Below are 19,585 nucleotides of genomic sequence, written 5' to 3' on the forward strand. Positions count from 1 at the left end.
TCAGCAGGACACACATTCGGGCAGCGCAGGGATAGAAGGAGCCCAGTTGCCTACTTGGTCCTTATTTTCACCCAGGTTGAAGGACAGAACTCTGAAATCGAAGGGCTCAATGCTGCCCTTGCTAAAGCCAGAGAAGCCCATCAGCAAGCAGAGGCCCAGAAATTCCAGGTAAGTGCTCACTTTAGTTGAAGTGGTTGTCTCTTTGATCCATACTCCTGGGGAGGTCAGGACTTTGCAGCTGAAAGGAACCATGGAAAATTCTGCGTGGTCTTCAGTAATAGAACTAGCTCAGCCTAGTTAAAGGAAATCTTCCTCCAGCTTCGGGTGCTTCTCCGGCACCCTCTTCAATGTGATAATAATGATAATATTGATAACAGTGACAACTATTTCTCCATGCCGAGTTTGCTCCGTGCCAGTAGTAGGCTGTGCGAGATGTGTGGGATATCTGATTTAATTGTCACAACCCCGGGGGAAAGGTATTTATCTCATTTGTGTTTGTGGGGTTTTTGAAGCTCAGTGAGGGTATGCAGCTTATTCACTGTCAGACGGCTAGCAAGTGGCAGGGCCAGGATTTAAATACTGATAACAGCTGGCATTCACTGAACACATACTATGTGCCAAGCCCTGTGCTAAGCACTCTCCATGGATTAGCTCAGTCAGTCTGCACAACAGCTCCATGACGTAGGCACTGCTGATGTCCTAGTACTGCTGAGGAAGTCCAGGTTTGGAGATTGGGGCAGCTTGCTCGGGGTCACAGAAGCGATAAGCAATAGAGTGGGGTTTGACCGCAGAGCCGTCAAACTTCCCAAGCCTGTGCTTTTACCTGTCATCCCAGAGCTCCCCTCACCTGGTTTCTTCAGTCCTGCCTGCTCCCTACCCGGTGTCTGTTTTAGCCTTGATGATCTGACCTGCCTTTTCCCTTTTCTTCCTCCAGTGTTTTATTGCAAGGACTCCTGCTGGTCATCCCTGTGATCGTCCTTTTCTCTTGCTAATTTTAGTTCTGTGTGTTTAATTATTTTAACATTTTCTTCTCATGTTTCGTTTCCCTGTACAGCGCGTACCTGTTACTAATAACTTAATGAGTAAAGCTCCATCATCCGAGTAAGTTCATGCTGCCCGAAACTCTCCCCTTGCACACCTCCACTCATGTTGTGTTTAGTTATGAAGTAGAAGTTAAATCTCATTTGAGGCTGTTTGAGTCCTAAGATTCGTATCCCATGCTTTATCTTTAGAAGAACTTTGGTTCTCAGTAAGAATAATTGAAATAATTTGGTTTAAATCCTAATGCACCAGAAGGAGAGACCAGTCTCTGCTTTTGGAACCTCAGACTTGCCTTCCCCACCATTTGACAGTGATTGATGAAATGGAGCTGGGATCATACTCAGCTCTTCATGTAAAAAATAACAAACTTTAAAAGCTGATTTTTTAGGAAAACCATTTGTATTTGCCATTGCTTGAGAAAAAAAAAATAGGCAATTGACAAGCAGAGATCAGACGTCCTTATAAGCACCGAGATATTTGACTTATGTTGGGCCTTGAAAGGAAATAAGTAAACTTATACATTTAAGTGTTATCTAGATTTATACGTACATTTATTAATTTCATAACCCTCAGTCCTAGTCGATAGACTTTCAGAATGGTTTGTGAGGTTTGGTCGTGTACAGAGTTGGCGGGTTTCTTGTCTTGCCACGTACAGAGGTGAGGACCTGTCGAAGCTCCTGAGGTTCTTCGTGTCTCGTTGGCTGTTCCGAGGGCACTCATGTGGTCCTTACCCACGAAGGCAGCGTGTTTACGATTCAACAGGTTGCTGGAACTTGGACTCAAGTCTGACTGTGGAGTCTGTGTTCTTTCCACTGTTCCGATTGTTTGTGTGAGTCACCGCACACAGGATGCTTATGTTGGTTATTTCATTATGAGGTATACGTAGTTTCCATGTGACACAGACACTTGAAAATGCATTTTCTCTCCTATTTTGGGGCCTTTTCGGGATATATGATTTGAACTAATTGCAGTGTGAATAAAATAGCCAAAGCTCACAGGGTTGGCATCAAGCCTGACACTGAAGCAACAGCAAGTAATTCAGACTCTTGAAGCGGTTGCCACAGCCCAGAGACGCGAATTCCAGTCACAGGCACGACACTGTGAAAGTTATCGTGTGGGCTGGCTCTGCCTGTTTAAAAGTATGTAAATTTTTTACCCATTGAAAAAACATATCTTCAAATTGGAAATGACATTTTTTCTGCCCTCCCTGCCCAGCTATATAAAAGTAAAATTGTACATTGTTGGAAATTTATGGAACAACTAAAATAGTGGGAAAAGGTTGATAAAAGTTACCAATAAATTCATGTCCAAAGATGTTCACTATTAACACCTTTGTTAATAGTGCATGTTTACACATACAAACATGCATATATATATAACGCCTTCGAAAAATTAAATGGGATCATAATTTGTATTTTGTTCTATAATCTTTTTTTCCATCAAACATTCTTACCGTGGTAGTATATATAGATCTAGCCAAACTTTTTTTTTTGTAATTTTTATTTTGAGATAATTGTCGATTCACATGCAGTAGATTTCTGTATGCCCTTAACCCTTTATGTAATATCTCGTGTAACTAGTCCAATATCATAGTCAGGAGAGTCGACATTGGTGCAGTCCATTGACCTTGTTCAGATTTCAGCAGTTTGACATGCACTCATATGTTTATGAGTGTGTGTGTGTGTGTGTGTATCTCTGTGCTTTTTAAACAGTCTTTAAACAGCTGCGTTTAGTCCATTGTATGTATATACTGTATTATTTTTTACTGGGAAGAACATGGAGTGGGACATGGATTTGAGTCTTGGCTCCGCTCTTCACTAACTGTGTAACTTTGGACAAGATATTTGAGTTCTCCCAGAAGGCTTGCTCGTCCTAAAGTCTGGAAAATCACACTATGTTCCATAATCCTTACAAGGATTAATTAAGAAAGTATCAGGGTGCAGGTTGTAACTCAGTATATGTTAACTCATCCTTAAGTTGCATGGCACATCTTCTAGCATAAAAACATAGTATTACTCCGATCTGTTTTTCAAATTTTCTGCTGGTGGTATTATGCACATAGATTTCAGTTTGTGGAAACTCTCCGTATGACCTTTTAGTTGGAAATGAAAGATAACGAAGTAAGTGATGGAAAAGGGGAACTAGGTTTATCTTTCCTGCACGCACCGAAATGGAACTTTTTGTATCACATTTAATCTTCACAACACCCCTGTGAAATAGAGGTTGTTACTTTCACAGATGAGGAAACAACTTAGAGAATTAACTTCCCCCAAGTCACACCTGCAGCTAGAACTTGAACTCTGAGCTTTCTGACTCTGCCTTTATTAAATGGATTTGTACACTGTAGGGAAGGGTGATTTGTTTAATATTATATTTGGCCTTTAGTTTCTGACCAGCTGGAGTTGGGCCAAATGTTTGCCACTCTTTATAAACACCTAACTGATGAGATGGAATTCAAAAAGCAGGGTGTCATGCAGAAAAAGGTAAAAAACTCTCCAGAGAAGTTTTTGCAAAGGGCCATTTAAAGAAAATTTAATGTGGAAAGTGTTTTTATGAAGTGACTAGAATGTATGAATTTGAATTCTTTGAGCTTGGATTTTTAAAGAGGCTTTGCCGTCATTACTTGTATGATAATCCTGCAGAAATTTCATCACTTTATAATAACTATTTAAATACTACCCATTGCTGTTCTATGTCTAACCAGCTCCTAACTCATGCCCTTGTCTCTAGCCATCCCTCCTTGAATTCAGTGCTTATCTTAATTCCTGGTTGTTTATTAGTGTTGGAATCTGCGCTGGCCATGGGCAAGCAGTGGAAAGAACACGGGCTCTGGAGTCCTGTGAATCCCAGTTGTAATCACTCTAGTCTGATGACAGGCTACTTGTTTAACAGTTCTGAGCCTCAGTTACTTAAAGAGGGATAGTAATGTGTACTTTGTAGGGTTGGTATCAAAAATAGAGATTAATGTGTGTGAAAGTGCCTGTTTTAGCTCCATATGTATAATCAGTCCTTAATAAAAGATAACTGAAAAACAGATGGGCCTTTTCCAGTCGTTGTTTATTTTCTTTTATTTTTTGAGTTTATTTAAATAAGTCCTGCCCCAAATACTTTTTTTTTTTTGGCCTGTGACTTAACTTTCCCACTTTTTTTTACTTATTTTAATTTTATAGGAAACTGAAACAGAAGCTTCTATAAAACCTGCTCTGAAGTTTGAATGGAGAGCTCCCTCAGCCTCTGTCGCTGTGTCCTAAGTAGCAGTTGGGGACATGGGCCCAGATGGCTGGGCCATGGGTGGCTCGGAAGCAGCAGAGCCCCTCCTCCTCCAGACTGCCAAGGTGGTAGCCTACTCTCTGAGACTAGCCTGTCAGTGGCGGCCAGGATGGATTTCCTAGAGAGGCCAAGAAGTTGGAGCCAGTCCCTTTAATCCACGGCCCGAGTTCTGACCTTGAGAGCTCAAGTGTTGCCTTTGAATTTTTAATCTTGAGCCTCAGTCTAATTCAAGGCAGAGATTTTTTAAAAATAAGTGTATTTTCTCTTGATTATAAGTATTATATATGCTTCAAAAATTTTCTTTTCAGAGGACTAGAAGGGAGGGAAAAAGGGAAGCCAGGAAATCACTCAGCCACTATTAACGTTTTGATATTTTTCCTTCTAGGCTTTTTCTATGCACGCATTTTATTTTTCAGATCATTTACAATTTGATCTTTCATTTTTTCATATAACACTGTGACTTAGAAATATATTATCAACTCTTTGTAAATATAGTTTTAAGATTTCATTGTGTAGCTTGATCATATTTTACTTACCCATTTTCATATTCTTGCACATTTAGGTTGTTTCTTATTTTTTATCATTCTAAGTAATTCTGTGATGAATGACTCTGATTAGATTTGGGGCCCAGCTGCGCCTGGACTGAAGCGGGATACTGAAAGCCTTTATTAGGCTCCCTCCCCCCAATATTTTGAATTCATCCCCTGAAATTGAATCCTAGGAATGCGATTATTGGAATGGGTGTGAACATGTTTATATGATACATACACACTTGATATATATATATATATCATCAATACACATTCTTGCCAGCATATTTCCTGACTTCTAGATGCTTGGACAGTTCTTAGGAAATGAGTATTCATTGTGTCATTTCACCGTAAGCTGGCCAGCACTAGATACTCTCATTAAAACAATTTCACTTATTAAATGAATGCTTGTTTTAATTTGCTGTTTTTCATTATTGGTGAGTTATAACATTTTTTTAATATGCTCGATAATCACATATGTATTTTCTCCAGTAAACTGTGTTAATGAAGTAAAAATGTACTTGACACATTTAGGCCTAGGCCTCTGCAGAATCTATAGCCTTTTGAGGTTGCCATTGGGTTACCATACTGGCCACTCCTTTTTCTCCAGACAACCCTGGGTTTGAGCCATTCTAATGTAAATCAACATCTCAACATCGCCAGGGCTTGAATCCATCTCTGCTCTTCAAATGAAGCTCTTCATTCTACCTTTTTAAAATAGTCTTTTTGAATAAAAAAAACATTATAAAAGTTACATGCTCATTAACCATAGAACCTTTGAAAATACAGAGAAGTGAAGGGGAAAAAGTCAGCTATATTCCCACCCCATGAAAGAGTTCCCGTTGACATTCTGTACTTTTCCTTCTCGTCATAAAAAGAGTTTTCACACAGTCGTGGTCCCTCACCCCTTCACATCAGCATCACAACATAAACATCACTCCGAGTCATTTCAGTCTTCATATTATTTGTGCTTTGGGTCCTGAATGTTTATGCTAACCCCTCCCCCCCAGGTGAAAAAGGAGCACAGATTTCTTGGTCTGTTTAATGAGCTGAGAAAATCAGCTCCGTCCCCTCTCTCCCTCCTCTTCTAGGGGGCTGCAGACTGCGAGGCTGCTCTGCTAGAAAAGGCAGCCCTTTTGGCTGAGCTGCACTCAGAAAACCTCACCAAGAGTACGGAGAACCACAGACTGCGGAAGAGCATTAGGAAGGTCACCCAGGAGCTGAGTGACCTGCGGCAGGAGAAGGAGAGACTAGAGAAGGAGCTGGAGGCAGCTCATCGAGACAAGAGCCAAGGAGACTGCGCCATCCACGTGAGCACCCCGTTCCCTTCCTGGGTGGCGGGCAGTGCTGGGAGGCTCCGCTGCTTGGCCGTTTTTGGTTTTAGGGAGAGATTCGTTGCAGAAAACTTAGAAAATCCGAAAAATATACGGAAGAAAATATTTTGTTCATCATCTGATCACCTAGCAATGACCAGTCCTCACTAGTTGATGTTTCGGTCCTTTTATACTCAATCCCCCTGGCCCAGGCATTATTGGTGTCCAAGTGAAAATGCACTTTTCTTCATCGTTTTTTTTTTTAATTTAGTGTTCTCTCTTTAGTATGTTGCCATGTTATGAATGTTCTTCAAAAACATGGTTTTTTGTGCAGGCATAATATTTCATCACTTAGATGTGCTAGATTGTATTTAACTAGTCTGTCATTATAGGATATTTAGGTCATTATACTTTTTTTTGCCTTATAACAAATGCTGTAGCAAACATCCTTATACATAAATATTTATCCACTGATTTTTTTTCCCTGATAGAGATATAATTACTGGGTCAAAGAATATGAATATTTTTAGGACTGTTTTATAGATAGACTCAGATGGTTCTCTGAGAAGATTATGCCATGTTTCCCTATATGAGTGATTTTTTTTTTTTTAAGACTGTTCTATTCAGTTCTGGGTGTTAGTTTTTAAAAAATTCTCTCTTAGTTTATCTTTTAAAGTTTCTATTATATTTAAATGTAAGTATTCAGCGTCCTGAGAGTTACGTCTAGATACATGAGCCTTGCAGTTAGGTAGGAGAAGGCCTGAGTTGGAGTGATGGTTGACACCTAGGTCGTTGGCGCACAGGTTAATTGAGTTACCTGCACAAGAGTCTGGGGCAGGCAGAATCATTAGAGAGCTCAGAAGGGAGCCACGGGTACCAGAGGTTAGTTCTTTGGTGGCTGCTGTTGTCAGGGACGCCAAGAGCCATAGTTTGAAATCCTCATGCTAATGTTAACGAGAGAATTAAATACAATGTTTGTATAGCTTAACAAAAACTTGAATGAACATAAGAGAGCAGTAGTAGAAATTTAGAAAAATAAGAAATTGTTACTTACAGCTTCAGCACTCAAATTAAGTAACTCTGGCTTTCCGTGTCACCCCTCAGTCCTGGTGCTGCTGGGCCCGCCTCGAATCAGAGGCTAAAAACCGTCTGTCCTTGGATCCATTCCTCTATTGTGGGCATGTCCCGTGTTGTTGTAGACTCTGTCGAGTGATTATGCTGAGTGGTGCATACTCTTCACCGAATGGATGTCACATGATTTACTTAATTTCCTCTTCCGTTGAACATTTTGGCTGTTAAAATAATGCTACCATGAACATCTTTGGGTATAAAGGTGTTTTCTCTTGAAATCCCTAGATAGATTCTGAGAAGTGAGATTATTGGGTCAAGCGGTGTAAATGTTTTATAATAGTTAATCATGCTGCCAAATTATTTGTCCAAAAGCCTGGTCTAGTTTATGCTGCCACCAGCAATATTGGACCATACCAGTTTATTGCACGTTATTAAGAGACATCTCCCTGTATTCATTCGATGTTGAACACCAAATGTACCTGGTTTAGTTGCTGATGAAAACCCAAGGCATGGCCTCTGAAAGTTTCATTTTTTTTTTCAGGGAGTTGAAAAAATGTTATACATGACAAAATGCAGAGCAGTTTACAATCTGGAGCTAATTAAGGTAGCTTGTGTGTCCGGTGTGAAAGGTCTCTGTGGGATGGAGCAGTCAGGGAAACCTTCCAGGAGGAGATGACGCTTGAGTTGAATGAAAAGAGTAAGAGTTGACTCGTGCGCCTTTACGGATGCGATGCAGGCAAGACTGGCCGGGGGTCCTTTTATAATGGTGCCGTTTTCATAGTCAGTTCTTACATCTTTCACAATTTAATTTGTTTAGGTTAACAAAACTTGTTAGATAACCGATTTTTTTTTTTTAGATTAAAATGGCTCATCCCTTTTCTCCTTCACTGTCATAAGAAACATTCATTCAATACACACATATGTATACCTATATATAAAATATGTAATTTTTTTTACATTTTAACTTACTGTTGGTAATCAATAGCTAGATAACTACATAGAGTGGCTATGCTATAGTTATTTACCTATTCCTTTATTGTCAGACATTGTTGTTCCATAATTCACTTATCCATGTAAATACTGGTGTTTCTAAAGTAATATCAGGCTGCTGTTGATAAAAAGATGGATTCTTAGGCAAAGGGACATTTGTTATCGCCTCGTGTAACTAAACTCCCGGAAGGCCCGGGGCGACTGGGACGCTGCCAGGACCGCGTCTCTGCTTCTCTGAGAGCTGGCTGCCCTCTCTTGCGTCCTCTTACTCCAGTTCCAAGTGGCTGGACCCATCATCGCCCGCCCTGCTGGGATCACATGAGAGGAAGGAGGACTCACTCTCCACTTCCCCAGCTGTCTCCCTGTCAGGATGGCCAGGTCCTGGGAGACCCAGCTTGGCTCACATGCCCATTCTTCTTCTTCAGAAGTGTGTGTGCGTACCGCCGTTGTCAGTGAGGGGGATGAGCTGTGACCCAGAGAAAGCGCTGTTTTGTTTTAGGGCACTGGGCAGACTGAAACCACGGCTGTGTGCTCTAAATGCGTCCCTCAGGTGAGCGTGCCTGTGACTCAGAGCTTCTGACGTCTCATCATGACCGCTTTTCTACATCAGCTCATAGATGTTTCTGACAAGATAATGTGGCCGTGGTTTCTTTTCGCGTATGTATTGCATCACAGTGGTATCTCTGCTTAACTTCTGATTATATTCTAAGTGTTTGGCTATGTCCATCTCATGTGAATGTTTTATACCAGATCTTGGGGTTACTGGCTTGTTCAGAGTCTGGGGAAACGTGATGGGGCGGTGCTTTTGCCTGCGGTGTCAGGCGCGTGCAGCGGTCGAGCATGACCCCTGGCTCTGCGTGTCTGACCAGCTTGTTCTGTTAACGAGGCTCTTTAACTAGAGTCTTCCACTCACCGGAGGCTGCTGCAGTTGCTATTAGATTGAAACAAACAGAAAACCAGACCTTTTAATGGCCCGTATTTCTGCCCTGGCAAAGGAAAGAATCCATTTACATATTTATCACCATTGAACACTGTGCGGTTCCTTGACTAGGTATGGGGACGAGTCCATGTGTGGGGACAAGTCCATGACAGAGATACAAACAAAGTACCACTGGAACACAGGGTAAGGAAGTGGCTTGCAGGGTCGGAGCAAGCTTCTGGGGAAAGTAACTTTTGAACCGGTTCTGAAGTTTGAGTTAAAGATTGCTGGACAGGTAGGGAGGGGGGTTTTGTGCAGAGGCGTGAGAGTGTATGTTGTTTTGGGGAAATAAGAATGCCCAACCTGAAATATTCTGATTATTTGAAGCTTTAAAACTTGTAATTTATTCCTTTTGGTGTTTCAAAAACATTTTCAGAGGTTCATGGGTCATAAAGTTAGATGAGATTCGAAATAAAGATAAAGACATTAAGGTCAAGGAAAAATAACAGTGACTAGAAAAAAGTGGAACCAGCAGTAAGCAGAAATGCAGGTTGTGGTTCTTGGAGAGGGGGACTTAAATTCAGCTGGAAGCTCTTGGCAGCGAAAGTAAAAAGGGAAATTCAGTTACAAGGTCTCCGGTGTCTGTAAGATGAACTTGCTAAGATAAAAGAACAGCTTTGGCCAGCACTCAGGCTTGAGGGAAATATTGCCTGGGGCGGGTTTTAGAAAGAGTTCTCTGAGCAGCATACAGTCTTTGACAACACCCTATTCAATTAAAGCAGTTTTGCAGAGGGCCAGATCAGTGTCATCCAGGTCGGTAAGCTTGTAAGCATTAAAGTTTTCAGTCCCTGGGACTACATCCAGCTGTTTCCCATTATTCTTGTTTCTTGGACAGCTACAAAATCAGTGGGGAACATAGGTGAGCCTTGACTCAAAGCCTCTGCGGTGGTCCCCTGTCAAGCAGTACTAGGTTTTAAAGCATTCCCTGAATTCTTTCTGATGGTAAGCCAACCAGCCATGTTTCGGATGTGATCAAACCATCCTTTGCTCATGCCCAAACCATTTATTGCAGTCTCATTGTGTCTGCGTTTAAGCATTTTGGAGGGAGACAACGCCTGTCTGAAAATACAGCTTGGATAGAGGCCTGTGAATGGACTGTGTCTGACCGTGCTTGGACGCTGAGAAGTTTGGCCATGTTTGTTTTAATTGTCCATGATTGTGGTGACCTAGTGTCAGTTGACTCAGCATGTATTGTAATCTGCAGTTTGTTCATTTTATTCAAAGGACATTTATCGAGTACTTGCAATGGTGCAGGCTCTGTCGGTAGGTTCTGGCAAATACAAGCTTGATTTTTACTTTGGAATTCTTTTTACAAAAAGCAGGTTCCATAAGTGTCTCGCAGATAGATCCCCTTCATCGTATTATACCTCCTTACCACCAGAGGGACCCATATTCCTTCAAGGAAATCTGGAGGCCTTTGCAAAAAACACAAAAAACCCCCACTATTTGCAAGTCAGCGTCCTTACTGTGATGTTTAAAGTGTCCTAGCTCCTGCGGTCTGTGATGGGAATGCTGCTTGGATTCTCACATCCTTTCCCTCACATCTCCGACTTTGATACATTGTTTGGCTCCAGAGACTTAAGGCTCTCGTTTTAGGGTGCGTGTGTGTGTGCGTTTGATGAAGGTGATGGAGAGCGGTAAATCTTTATTTTAGATTTGCCCCTGGTTCAGGTGTTCTCTGTGCTCCTCAGGGTGGGTGGGGGAAGGGGGGGAGCAAGTCATAGTCTTTTCCTTCTCCTTTCTAAGCAATGTATATTAGACATCAGTTTAGCCATATTCCCAGACTGTCTCATAATGCTCTCATCTGTTACGAGGCCTGTCATCCGCTACCCTGACAAGCGTGTGCTTCAGTACCTGGGCACTTAGCTCTGTGGGGATGCATTTGCTGGCTAAAGCCCAAAAATCTAATTAAAGTTATACCTGTCACCCAGCTGGCTAATCCCTTGTGCGGGTTTAATTTCAGGGTAGTTCAGCCTGAATCCCCCCAGTTCTCACATGCGTTTGTTGATGGATAGCTCCAAATGAGATTGTGACAGCATTCAGAACATCTCTTGGTGAACTGTAATCAAAACATGGCATTTGGAAACAGTGTCTGCAGGCTGGTTGGTTAGGGTTAAGACCACAGATCTGAGGCAGTATGATTTTTACCCAGGGTCAAAGCTCTCTTTGCCTTTTTATTTTTTTATTTTTATTTTTTATTCAGGTGTAAAGATTCTGAGTTGACATCCTTGTAGAATAATATGCAGTTTAAATGTCCTATGTTGGAAGAAGTCCTGTCTTTGCAAATTACAGTTTCTTGTAAAAGAGGCTGAATGCAGAGATTATAGAGTCAAACTGGATTTGAATCCTGGCTCCATCACTTGCTGGCTCTTGGACTGTGAGCCAGTAACTTTGTCTCTCCAAGTGGTGGTGTCCAGTTTTGGTCAGAAAAACAGATTAGTTGTAGGGATTATATGAGATAGGGATTATATGAGATATTAGCATAGTATCTAGCACATCATAAATGATCAATAAATAGCAGCTGTGTTGCTGATGGTGATGATGGTAGCACCTTGGGAGCTAGAAATTTAGCAATTTTAGTAGGTGTTTTTGGAATAGTGGAAAACAGTGCTGGACTTGGATTGGAATCTTAGCTTCGGCAGATTCTTAACTCAAACTCTAGGTCAGTTACTTAACGTTTCTAAACTAATGTGTTCTCTCCTAAAATGGGCTTGATTATATCTATTTTTTTTTTTTAGGATTAAATACATGAATAATAAAATATAATGCATGAGAAAATGCCTACTATGGGTCCTGGCACATAGAAGTAGATGCTCAAGATGCTCAGTGTATTTGATTCCTTCTTTCCTCTTTTCCTGTTTTTTAATTGTGTGGCAAGGTGCGGGCTCAGGACTTTGAATGACAAACCACTGCCTGCTAGAATCTAATGGACACTGTTGACTAATAAATGTGGTCTGCTCTTTTACCAGTCAAGTCAACAAGGCTGTAAATGTCTTCCTTGATCAACACTCACCTCTCCTCTGAAGGAGGTGCTTGTCTGTTCCTTTCCAGCTGATCGATCCCTCTAGGAAGGAAGTCAGAGCCCTTTCAGCGTGACAGACTCTGGAGTATGTAGTGGCTCACGCATAGGGCTGCTGGGGAAGCTGCTCTAAAAGGCTGTTCCCATCAGTTTTTATAGGGAATTGCTCTAGTCTCTGGAGCGCTAACAGAAAGGCTTCCCTTGATCTCTGGTTCTTTATTATTTCTGTGCCAGACTCTGTCCTAGGCACTGGGAGTACAGCACCAAATCAAATCAGACAGAGTCTCTGAAGGAATGTAGCAGAGAAATATAATAGAAACTCAGACATGGTAAGTGCCGATAGGATAGGCCACCTGCTTTGGGAGCGCAGAGACTGGAACCGTGCTAAGAGGGGGCAGGGAGGGAGAGAAGGCTTCGCAGGGGAGGTGGATTCGAGTCGAGACTTGAAAGGTAGGTTGCCATTTGCCCGGGAAATGGGAGGTGGAAATGCATTCCTGGTAGAGAGAAGGGGGCATGGATGAGCCTGGACAAGGGGGAACGGTGAGTGGGGCTGGAGGTGAAGGCAGGTATGTGCCTTTGTATCGTTCAGGTGAGGTTTTGGAAAGGTGCAGTGCCTCACCCGGTCCCTGGCAGCCATTAGGTGACCCAGCTGGGCCTTGACCCCGGCACAACTTCAACTCCTTTGTCCATTATTTCCCAGCTTTTTGGTGAAAGCTGCATTGAGCTTCTCGCTCAGAACTTCTGCAGCCCTCACAGCCTCACACGTGGTTTTTAGTTCTCTGTGGCAAGGGCTGTCTCATTCCACTGGCTTCCCTTTATTTTTTAAGTGTATGGATTCTTTGTTCAAATGAACTCTTCTGGGGAGAAAACATATAAAAGTGGAGCTGCTCGGGGTGAAGTGAGGTGGGAGGCTGGTGCTCCCCGCTCTCCCCACCGCGTCCTGCTTCTGCCACGGCCCCGGGAGCCATGAAGGCTCCGCAGAGCCGGCAGAACACCACTGTCTCATACCGATTCTGCCACCTCGTACATCCCTGAGTCTCTATACCTCATTAAGATTTCGGAGAAGTTTCCTTTGTATATTTAAAGGTAACTACTGAGTACTTTGACAAGCTTTCTCACAGCGAAACCTGATAAGGTGGAAATGTGATGGATGAGAACCTTCTCATTCTCCATCTGGCCAGAGATAAAACAAACTAGCTGACTGGAGAAGGAAGAGGGCCTGGCTTTTCATTCCTAATGTGATTCTAAGATTATGGGGATGTTTTATTTTTCAAATAGTCCACTTTTTAAAACTCATCCTGCTCTCAGAGAGCCCTGATATGCAAAGGCCCACTCAGTTCTGTGTCGTCCCTGCGAGTCTTAGAGAAAAATTGCCCATAACTGTGGAAATCGAGGCCACTCAGTCGATGTCGTCATACAGATCTCCCTGTGGCAGCTCTCACTCTAAAGCAGAGTGGTGACCTGGTGCAGAGAGGGCTTTCCAAACTCGTTCACAAGCAAGTAAGACAGACGCACCCAAGGGGACTTGGCAGATTCTTTAGGATGGTGGCTTCTCGTATTAAAATCCCATGCAAATTTCCATGCTTTCCCCCAGTCAGCTGAGAGAGTTTCTGGAGGAAGGTCCAGGGGCATGTAGGTAGGGGATACTGAGAGCCACACCTGGGCTTTGCTAATCCTGGGACTTCTTGAGCTCAGTTGAAAAATCCCTCGTTTAGTGAAAACACACAGATAGAGCTGATTTTAAATCCTGATTCCACCACCTTTTACTTTGGTTAAGTTGCTTTAGCATCTTGAACTTCAGTTTCCTGATTGGTAAAATGGGTATAATCAGAATATGTGCTTCACAGAGTTATTGCGAGGGTTGAATGGGGTGATGGCTGTAAAGTGCCCAGCCCTCCCAAGTGCATAGAGGTTTGTAGAAAAAAGCTGCGGATGAGATTTGGGGAGGATGGTCGCTGAGGGCCAGAATAGTGAGGGAGGGCTTTGTGGGAGAGGCGGCACTTGGATTGGGCCTTGCAGGATTACCGTGCTGTCTCCTGGCAGAATTAGGGACATTTTATTTTATTCTTTCAGTTGGAGGTGACTCGGGGGAGACAGGCGCAGGGCCTGTAGAGTAAGACAAAGCAGGCTAGAGCCTACTTTGGGAGCCTGGAATGACCGCTCATTAAGGTGGCTTTGTTCTGCAGTTAGCTCGGAGGCACGGGAGGGTTCTGGGCAGAGACGTAATGATCAGGGGTGTGCATGTGATTTGGTGGGTGAACCCCTAGACAGACCAGTTAGGAAGCTGTTGCAGTTGGCCCGAGAGAGCTAAGTTCTGAGGAAGGAGTGGCGGTGAGATGAGGGGGACCAGGGGCTGAGCGTGCAGGGAGGAGCACCTTTCTTTTCTCCCCTAATACTCCAGGGGAGGAGGAGTGACTGATCTGGTTAATCAGAGTCCAAGGTGTTCCTTGGGCGTCCTTGATAATGGGTGGGCTGCTGCACCCTAAGGCAAAGACCTGAGTTCCAGGTTCTCCTGCTCTCTAGCCACAGACCTGGCCTGGCCTGGCGCTTGTTGGACAGATGGCTCCCTTAAGCCGCACATAGCCGCCTCATTCAAAAAACACAAACCAGAACTGCTCCATTTTATCAGAAAGCCCTGCTCTGGGTATGAGATTTTCAGGTTCTCTGATTCCCAGCTTGCGATTGCTTTCTGCATTCGACCCCTTTTAGAATGCTGCGAGTGGTCGGGGTGGTTGGCAGGGCCGGGTCTGGGCTCTTGCGTCCACGTAGAAGCACGGAATCCACACCCCTCAGCTCTCATGTGCTCTGCGCGGAGAACGTGCTGTCCCTTCAGGCCTGGGTTATCTGTCGGGTGACCAGGTGTGTGTCCGAGGGATGGGGAAGAACCTTGTGGCTGGGTGGAGGGTGATGCCATGGCCACACGAGGAAACCTGGGAGTGGAGGTCAGCCTGAGGGACATGCCTGGGGAGAAGGGGCGGTGACACAGTATCGTTTCCTGTTCACCTCCTTCTGTGCTGCGCACCCATCTTGCATTTCCTCATTTAACCCTCCAAGGACCCTAGGAGTTTGAATTATTATCCCCATTTTCTGGAAAGGAAACACTCATGAAGATTTAAATTATCTGTAGCCACACAGTTTTTTAGCAGTAGAGCCAGGATTCAAAGCTAGGTCTGTTTGTCTTCACGGCCCAGGAATATTGAAGGAGGTTTGGGGAAACCACCCAAGATGATCAATTTTCAGTTCTGATTGTTTTGCTCAGGCGAGACATGCCGTCTCCATGCCTCCCCTAAACATTTATTATAACTCCACTGGTGCCAAGCATATGAGCCCTGCGGCTGTCTTTGTGTTGCCATGGCAGCTGTTCTTCCTCAAGGCCACCTCAGCACACATCCCCGCTCTCCCTGCAGTGGTCCATGTACTTCAAGCTTTCTCTGACTGCTCTTCATATGAGGTTCAAGATCCTTGGTCCTGCCCACTTCGTTAGCAGGAGGGCCTCAGTCTCCGGTGGGATATTCCATCAATCCTGAGTCCTTGGGAAACTGTAATGTTAGCTCGGGGTATTGGAGTTATTGACCAAGGGAAGCCTGTGCCCACAGTGGTTTATATTTCTTTGATCTTAACAGTGTAGTTGGGTGGAAAGAGCACAGAATTCGGGGTCATTCTGACCTGGGATTGAATTTCAGCACTAGAACTTGTTGAAAAGCTTTGCAAAATCTCTCGGCCTCTGTGAGCCATCGTTTCCTTTCCACAACCACGAGGCTAGTAACGCTTAACCGCGTAGGCAGTCGTTAGGGTTAGGGGTATTTTAGAGATGGGAAAATGTCTCAGTCCACGCTTAGCTCTTAGCTGATGCTGGGTAAATAGTCGTTTCTATTGCTAATGCTTATAATAAGAGAAATAGTTTATGCTCTTTGGTTTCCTGACTTACCTTGAGACCCTGATTTATGCCGGGGGCCCTCTACCCCCCAGAATGTACACACATAGAAATTCATGTAGGCTCCTAGGGGCTTATTCAGTTGACCTCGGGTTCGGAACCCCCAGTTTTGAGGAATGACAAAACTACATGTCCTTTGTGGGATCGTGGCACAGGTCTTTCTCTTGTTGTCAGCTCTTAGGTTGGGGGACATGTGGAAGAAACGTGATACAACGTTAGTAGCGTTTCTTAAAACACGTAAGAAGGTCTTAACCTAGGTAGCTGAATTAAATTTTTATAACAAACGAAATGGAGAAAGGAATAAATTATTGCTGAACACATATACACATGCACTAGAACTTGAACCAGACATGAAAAATGGGTCTGATAGCTGTTTGTATAAAGGAGGGAACTAAATCTGGGAAATGACGTAAGCGGACCTGTAATTGCTGTGCTTGTGAGCAGTACACACTCTTAGCCTAAAATTAAAAAGTTGGCATGGCCTTTCTAGATGGTAGGCACATTTGTTGTGAATTTAAAAATGGCTTAACACAGATTTTATGGTTCTTATTCTCTCACCAATTTTCAGGAGGAGGTTTTTAAAAAGCGAGAGTCAGATGACTGTGTTGTAGATTGGGATCATTGCAAAAGAAATCCAAACCCTTGTCACAGTGTGGAAGTGAGCCAAGAGGCTTGGAATCAGAAACACCTAGAATTAGGCAGGTGCTGTCCCTTAGTGACTGCAATCTTAGATAAATCACCTGTGTGAGCCTGTTTCCTCATTCAGAATGAGAGCAATCCCATCTCCGTCCGTGCGTGCATGCGTGTGTCCGTCTGTCCGTCCGTCCATCCAACAGATGTTTATTAGCTGCTGTTCTGCCACATAACAAATAACCCCGAAACTTTGTATCTTAAAACAGTAATCATTTTATTATATCGCATGATTTTTGTGGGTCTGGGATTTGGATAGGGCTCAGCTGGGTGGTTTTCTGCTCTGTATGGTCCAGGTCACTCATGGTATTAACTGGTGAATGGGCTGGTCTGGAGGGATTGTGACTCTTCACTCCCATGTCTGGTGCTTTTTGGGGGATGGCTGGAATGCTAAACACAGCTGGGATTGTCAACTGGAGCATGTGTGGCCTCTCCAGCATGGTAGTGTTAGGGTAGTTTTACTTCTTTAGATGTGTGACTCGTCTCCCAGAGAGAGTGTTGCAAGAGACAAGAGTTAGAAGCTGCCAGTTTCTTAAAGCCAGGACCCAGAAACCGGCAGTGTCACTTCTGCTATATTCTATTGGTCACAATAGATACTGCCTTGCCTAGATTATAGTTAGGAGGGACATAAACTCCACACTTCTTAGTGGGAAGAAGGTCAAATAATTTATAGCTATCTTTATTTTGCCATGAGTGCCTGCTATGTGCGAGGTACCATTTTAGGTGCTGGAGATACAGCAGTAAACAAAATACAAAAAAATCCCTGCCCTCGTGGAACTTACATTCTGTTGGCGGGAGACTGCAAACAAAATCCATAGATTAAATGCTACATTCAAAGATGCTATCAGGAAGAATCATGAAAGGAAGGAGTGTGGAGAGGGAGGTTGTGGCGGGGCTAGTGCTGGTGATTTTATGAGGGATGGTCAGGGAAAACTGGACCGCGGTGACATTTGAGCACAAACTTGGTGGAAATGAGGCAGCAGCCTGGAGAAACGTTCCAGGCAGAGAGAGCAGCAAGCGTAAAGGTCTTGAGCTGGGAGTATCTGTGGCGTGTAAGAGAAACAGCAAGACAGGCAGGTTGCCAGAGCAGAACAGGTTGATGGGAGAGCAGCAGGAGGAGACGTTGGCGAGGTAGTGGGGGGCGCAGGTGGAGGAGGGCCTCACGTGACTTCATATAAAGCGCCTCGCCCAGTGCCTGGCACAATAGTAGCCATTTGACACACCGTGGCTTTTATTACCCATGTAAACCAGGTGTGGGTGCTCCCAGGTCCTCACTCCACTGCCCGCTGCTCAGCCGCAGCAGCTCTGCCCTGGTGCATGTTCTCGTTCTGGTCCGTGACAGCTCACAGAACACAGGAAGGCAAAAAATAAATAAATAAATAAATAACGAAAGTTTTGAAAGGTGAACCCTCATAATCTACCTCACGTCTATAATAGCATCAGTAAGACAGATGGACTTTGCGTTAGTGGCTTTTCTGAGATAGGGGGCAGTGAGTTTGTGTGTGTGTGTTTGTGTGGGCACACCGTGGGTGATTCTTGAGAGATCAACTTTTCAGTTAGAACCATCCTGGAAAGTATTTTTATTAATGGCCAGGCAATTTGCACAAGGAGAAATCCAAACGGTTGTCAAATATATGGAAACATGGTGCCAATCAAAGAAATGCAAATGTAGACTCTTGCAAAGAACCATTTCATACCAATTAACAAACATTTAAGAAAATATCAGCACTGGTGAGAAATCAAAAGTCAGGAAAAAACCTGCTTTATGCACAGAGCTATTTTTTGCTGTGTTATCTGTAAGAACAAATGGTCTGAGACAGTAGGGAGATAGATAAGTGAGTTATGTTATACTCAATGAAATGGAGAAGTATGAAGGTCATGTGGTATCTTTCCCTGAGCATTGCCTAGTGACCACATCTTGCCTTTCCCTTGGACTAGAATTGAGAAAAAGCCCAGTTTTACACCCAGGTGTAGCAGCTTTGTAGACTTCTCTACTTTTTAAAAAATAACTCTTCTCTTGACTCTTAAAGGTTTGTTCTTTTTGTATCATCATTATTCAGTTGCTATGTGTTCTTCGTAGGTTGTGGTATAATGAAATAAATAAAGTAAAATGTGAAAAAAGCCAGACCAAATTTAAAATTCTATAAAAATTATGGCTGTAGGTAGACAAGGACCAGTATGAATATCTACAGTTTGAAAATGGTTTAATTTGTTGGCAAGACTGTATTGTGGGAGAATGTTCTTATTCTTTAACTTTAGAATTCTGGTAATGTTGCTTTAGTATTATTTGTATGATAAAAAAAAGCTTTCCTCTCTCTAGAATTGAATTTCTATTTACTGACATTTACAATGCATGATAGGTTCTTGGTCCAGTTGTTTTAGATTAAAGGTTTAGGGCAATCTTATCATCATCTGTTTGCCCAAGGGGAAAAAAAACATTTCATTTTAAAGTGGTTTGTTTTTTTTTTGACAAAACGTTACTTTAAAAATGTTTACTTTACCTCCCATTATGAATATAGTCTATACTTAGTATAAAATATATTAAAAATTGAGAAAAATAGCGTCATTAAAAACTCATCTATGATCTCATGTTTTGGTATTTCTTCCAGGTTTTTAGTGATTTTTTTTAAAACTATTATGGAATTTCAAATATACACAAAAGGAGAAAGAATCAACCTCTGTGTACTTGTCACCTAGCTTCAGCAATCAAACTCATAACTAACCTTGTTTCATCCATGCTCTCCCCCA

General features: G+C 43.0%; 1 protein-coding gene across 7 annotated transcripts in view; it reads left to right on the forward strand.

Annotated features, from left to right (window-relative positions):
* CDK5RAP2 (CDK5 regulatory subunit associated protein 2) overlaps positions 1-19,585 on the forward strand; it is a 157,747-nt gene that overhangs the window by 46,327 nt on the left and 91,835 nt on the right. For 6 of the 7 annotated variants that reach the window (XM_025050458.1, XM_025050457.1, XM_025050455.1 and 3 more), the window contains exons 11-12: positions 76-168; positions 5,933-6,151. In XM_025050458.1, coding sequence (XP_024906226.1) covers positions 76-168; positions 5,933-6,151 — 312 coding nt within the window. The remainder of the gene's footprint in view (positions 1-75; positions 169-5,932; positions 6,152-19,585) is intronic. The other variant, XM_025050456.1, reaches the window with a different exon arrangement.

Source organism: Pteropus alecto, unplaced genomic scaffold, assembly GCF_000325575.1.
Source record: "Pteropus alecto unplaced genomic scaffold, ASM32557v1 scaffold226, whole genome shotgun sequence".
NCBI classification, from domain to species: domain Eukaryota; kingdom Metazoa; phylum Chordata; class Mammalia; order Chiroptera; family Pteropodidae; genus Pteropus; species Pteropus alecto.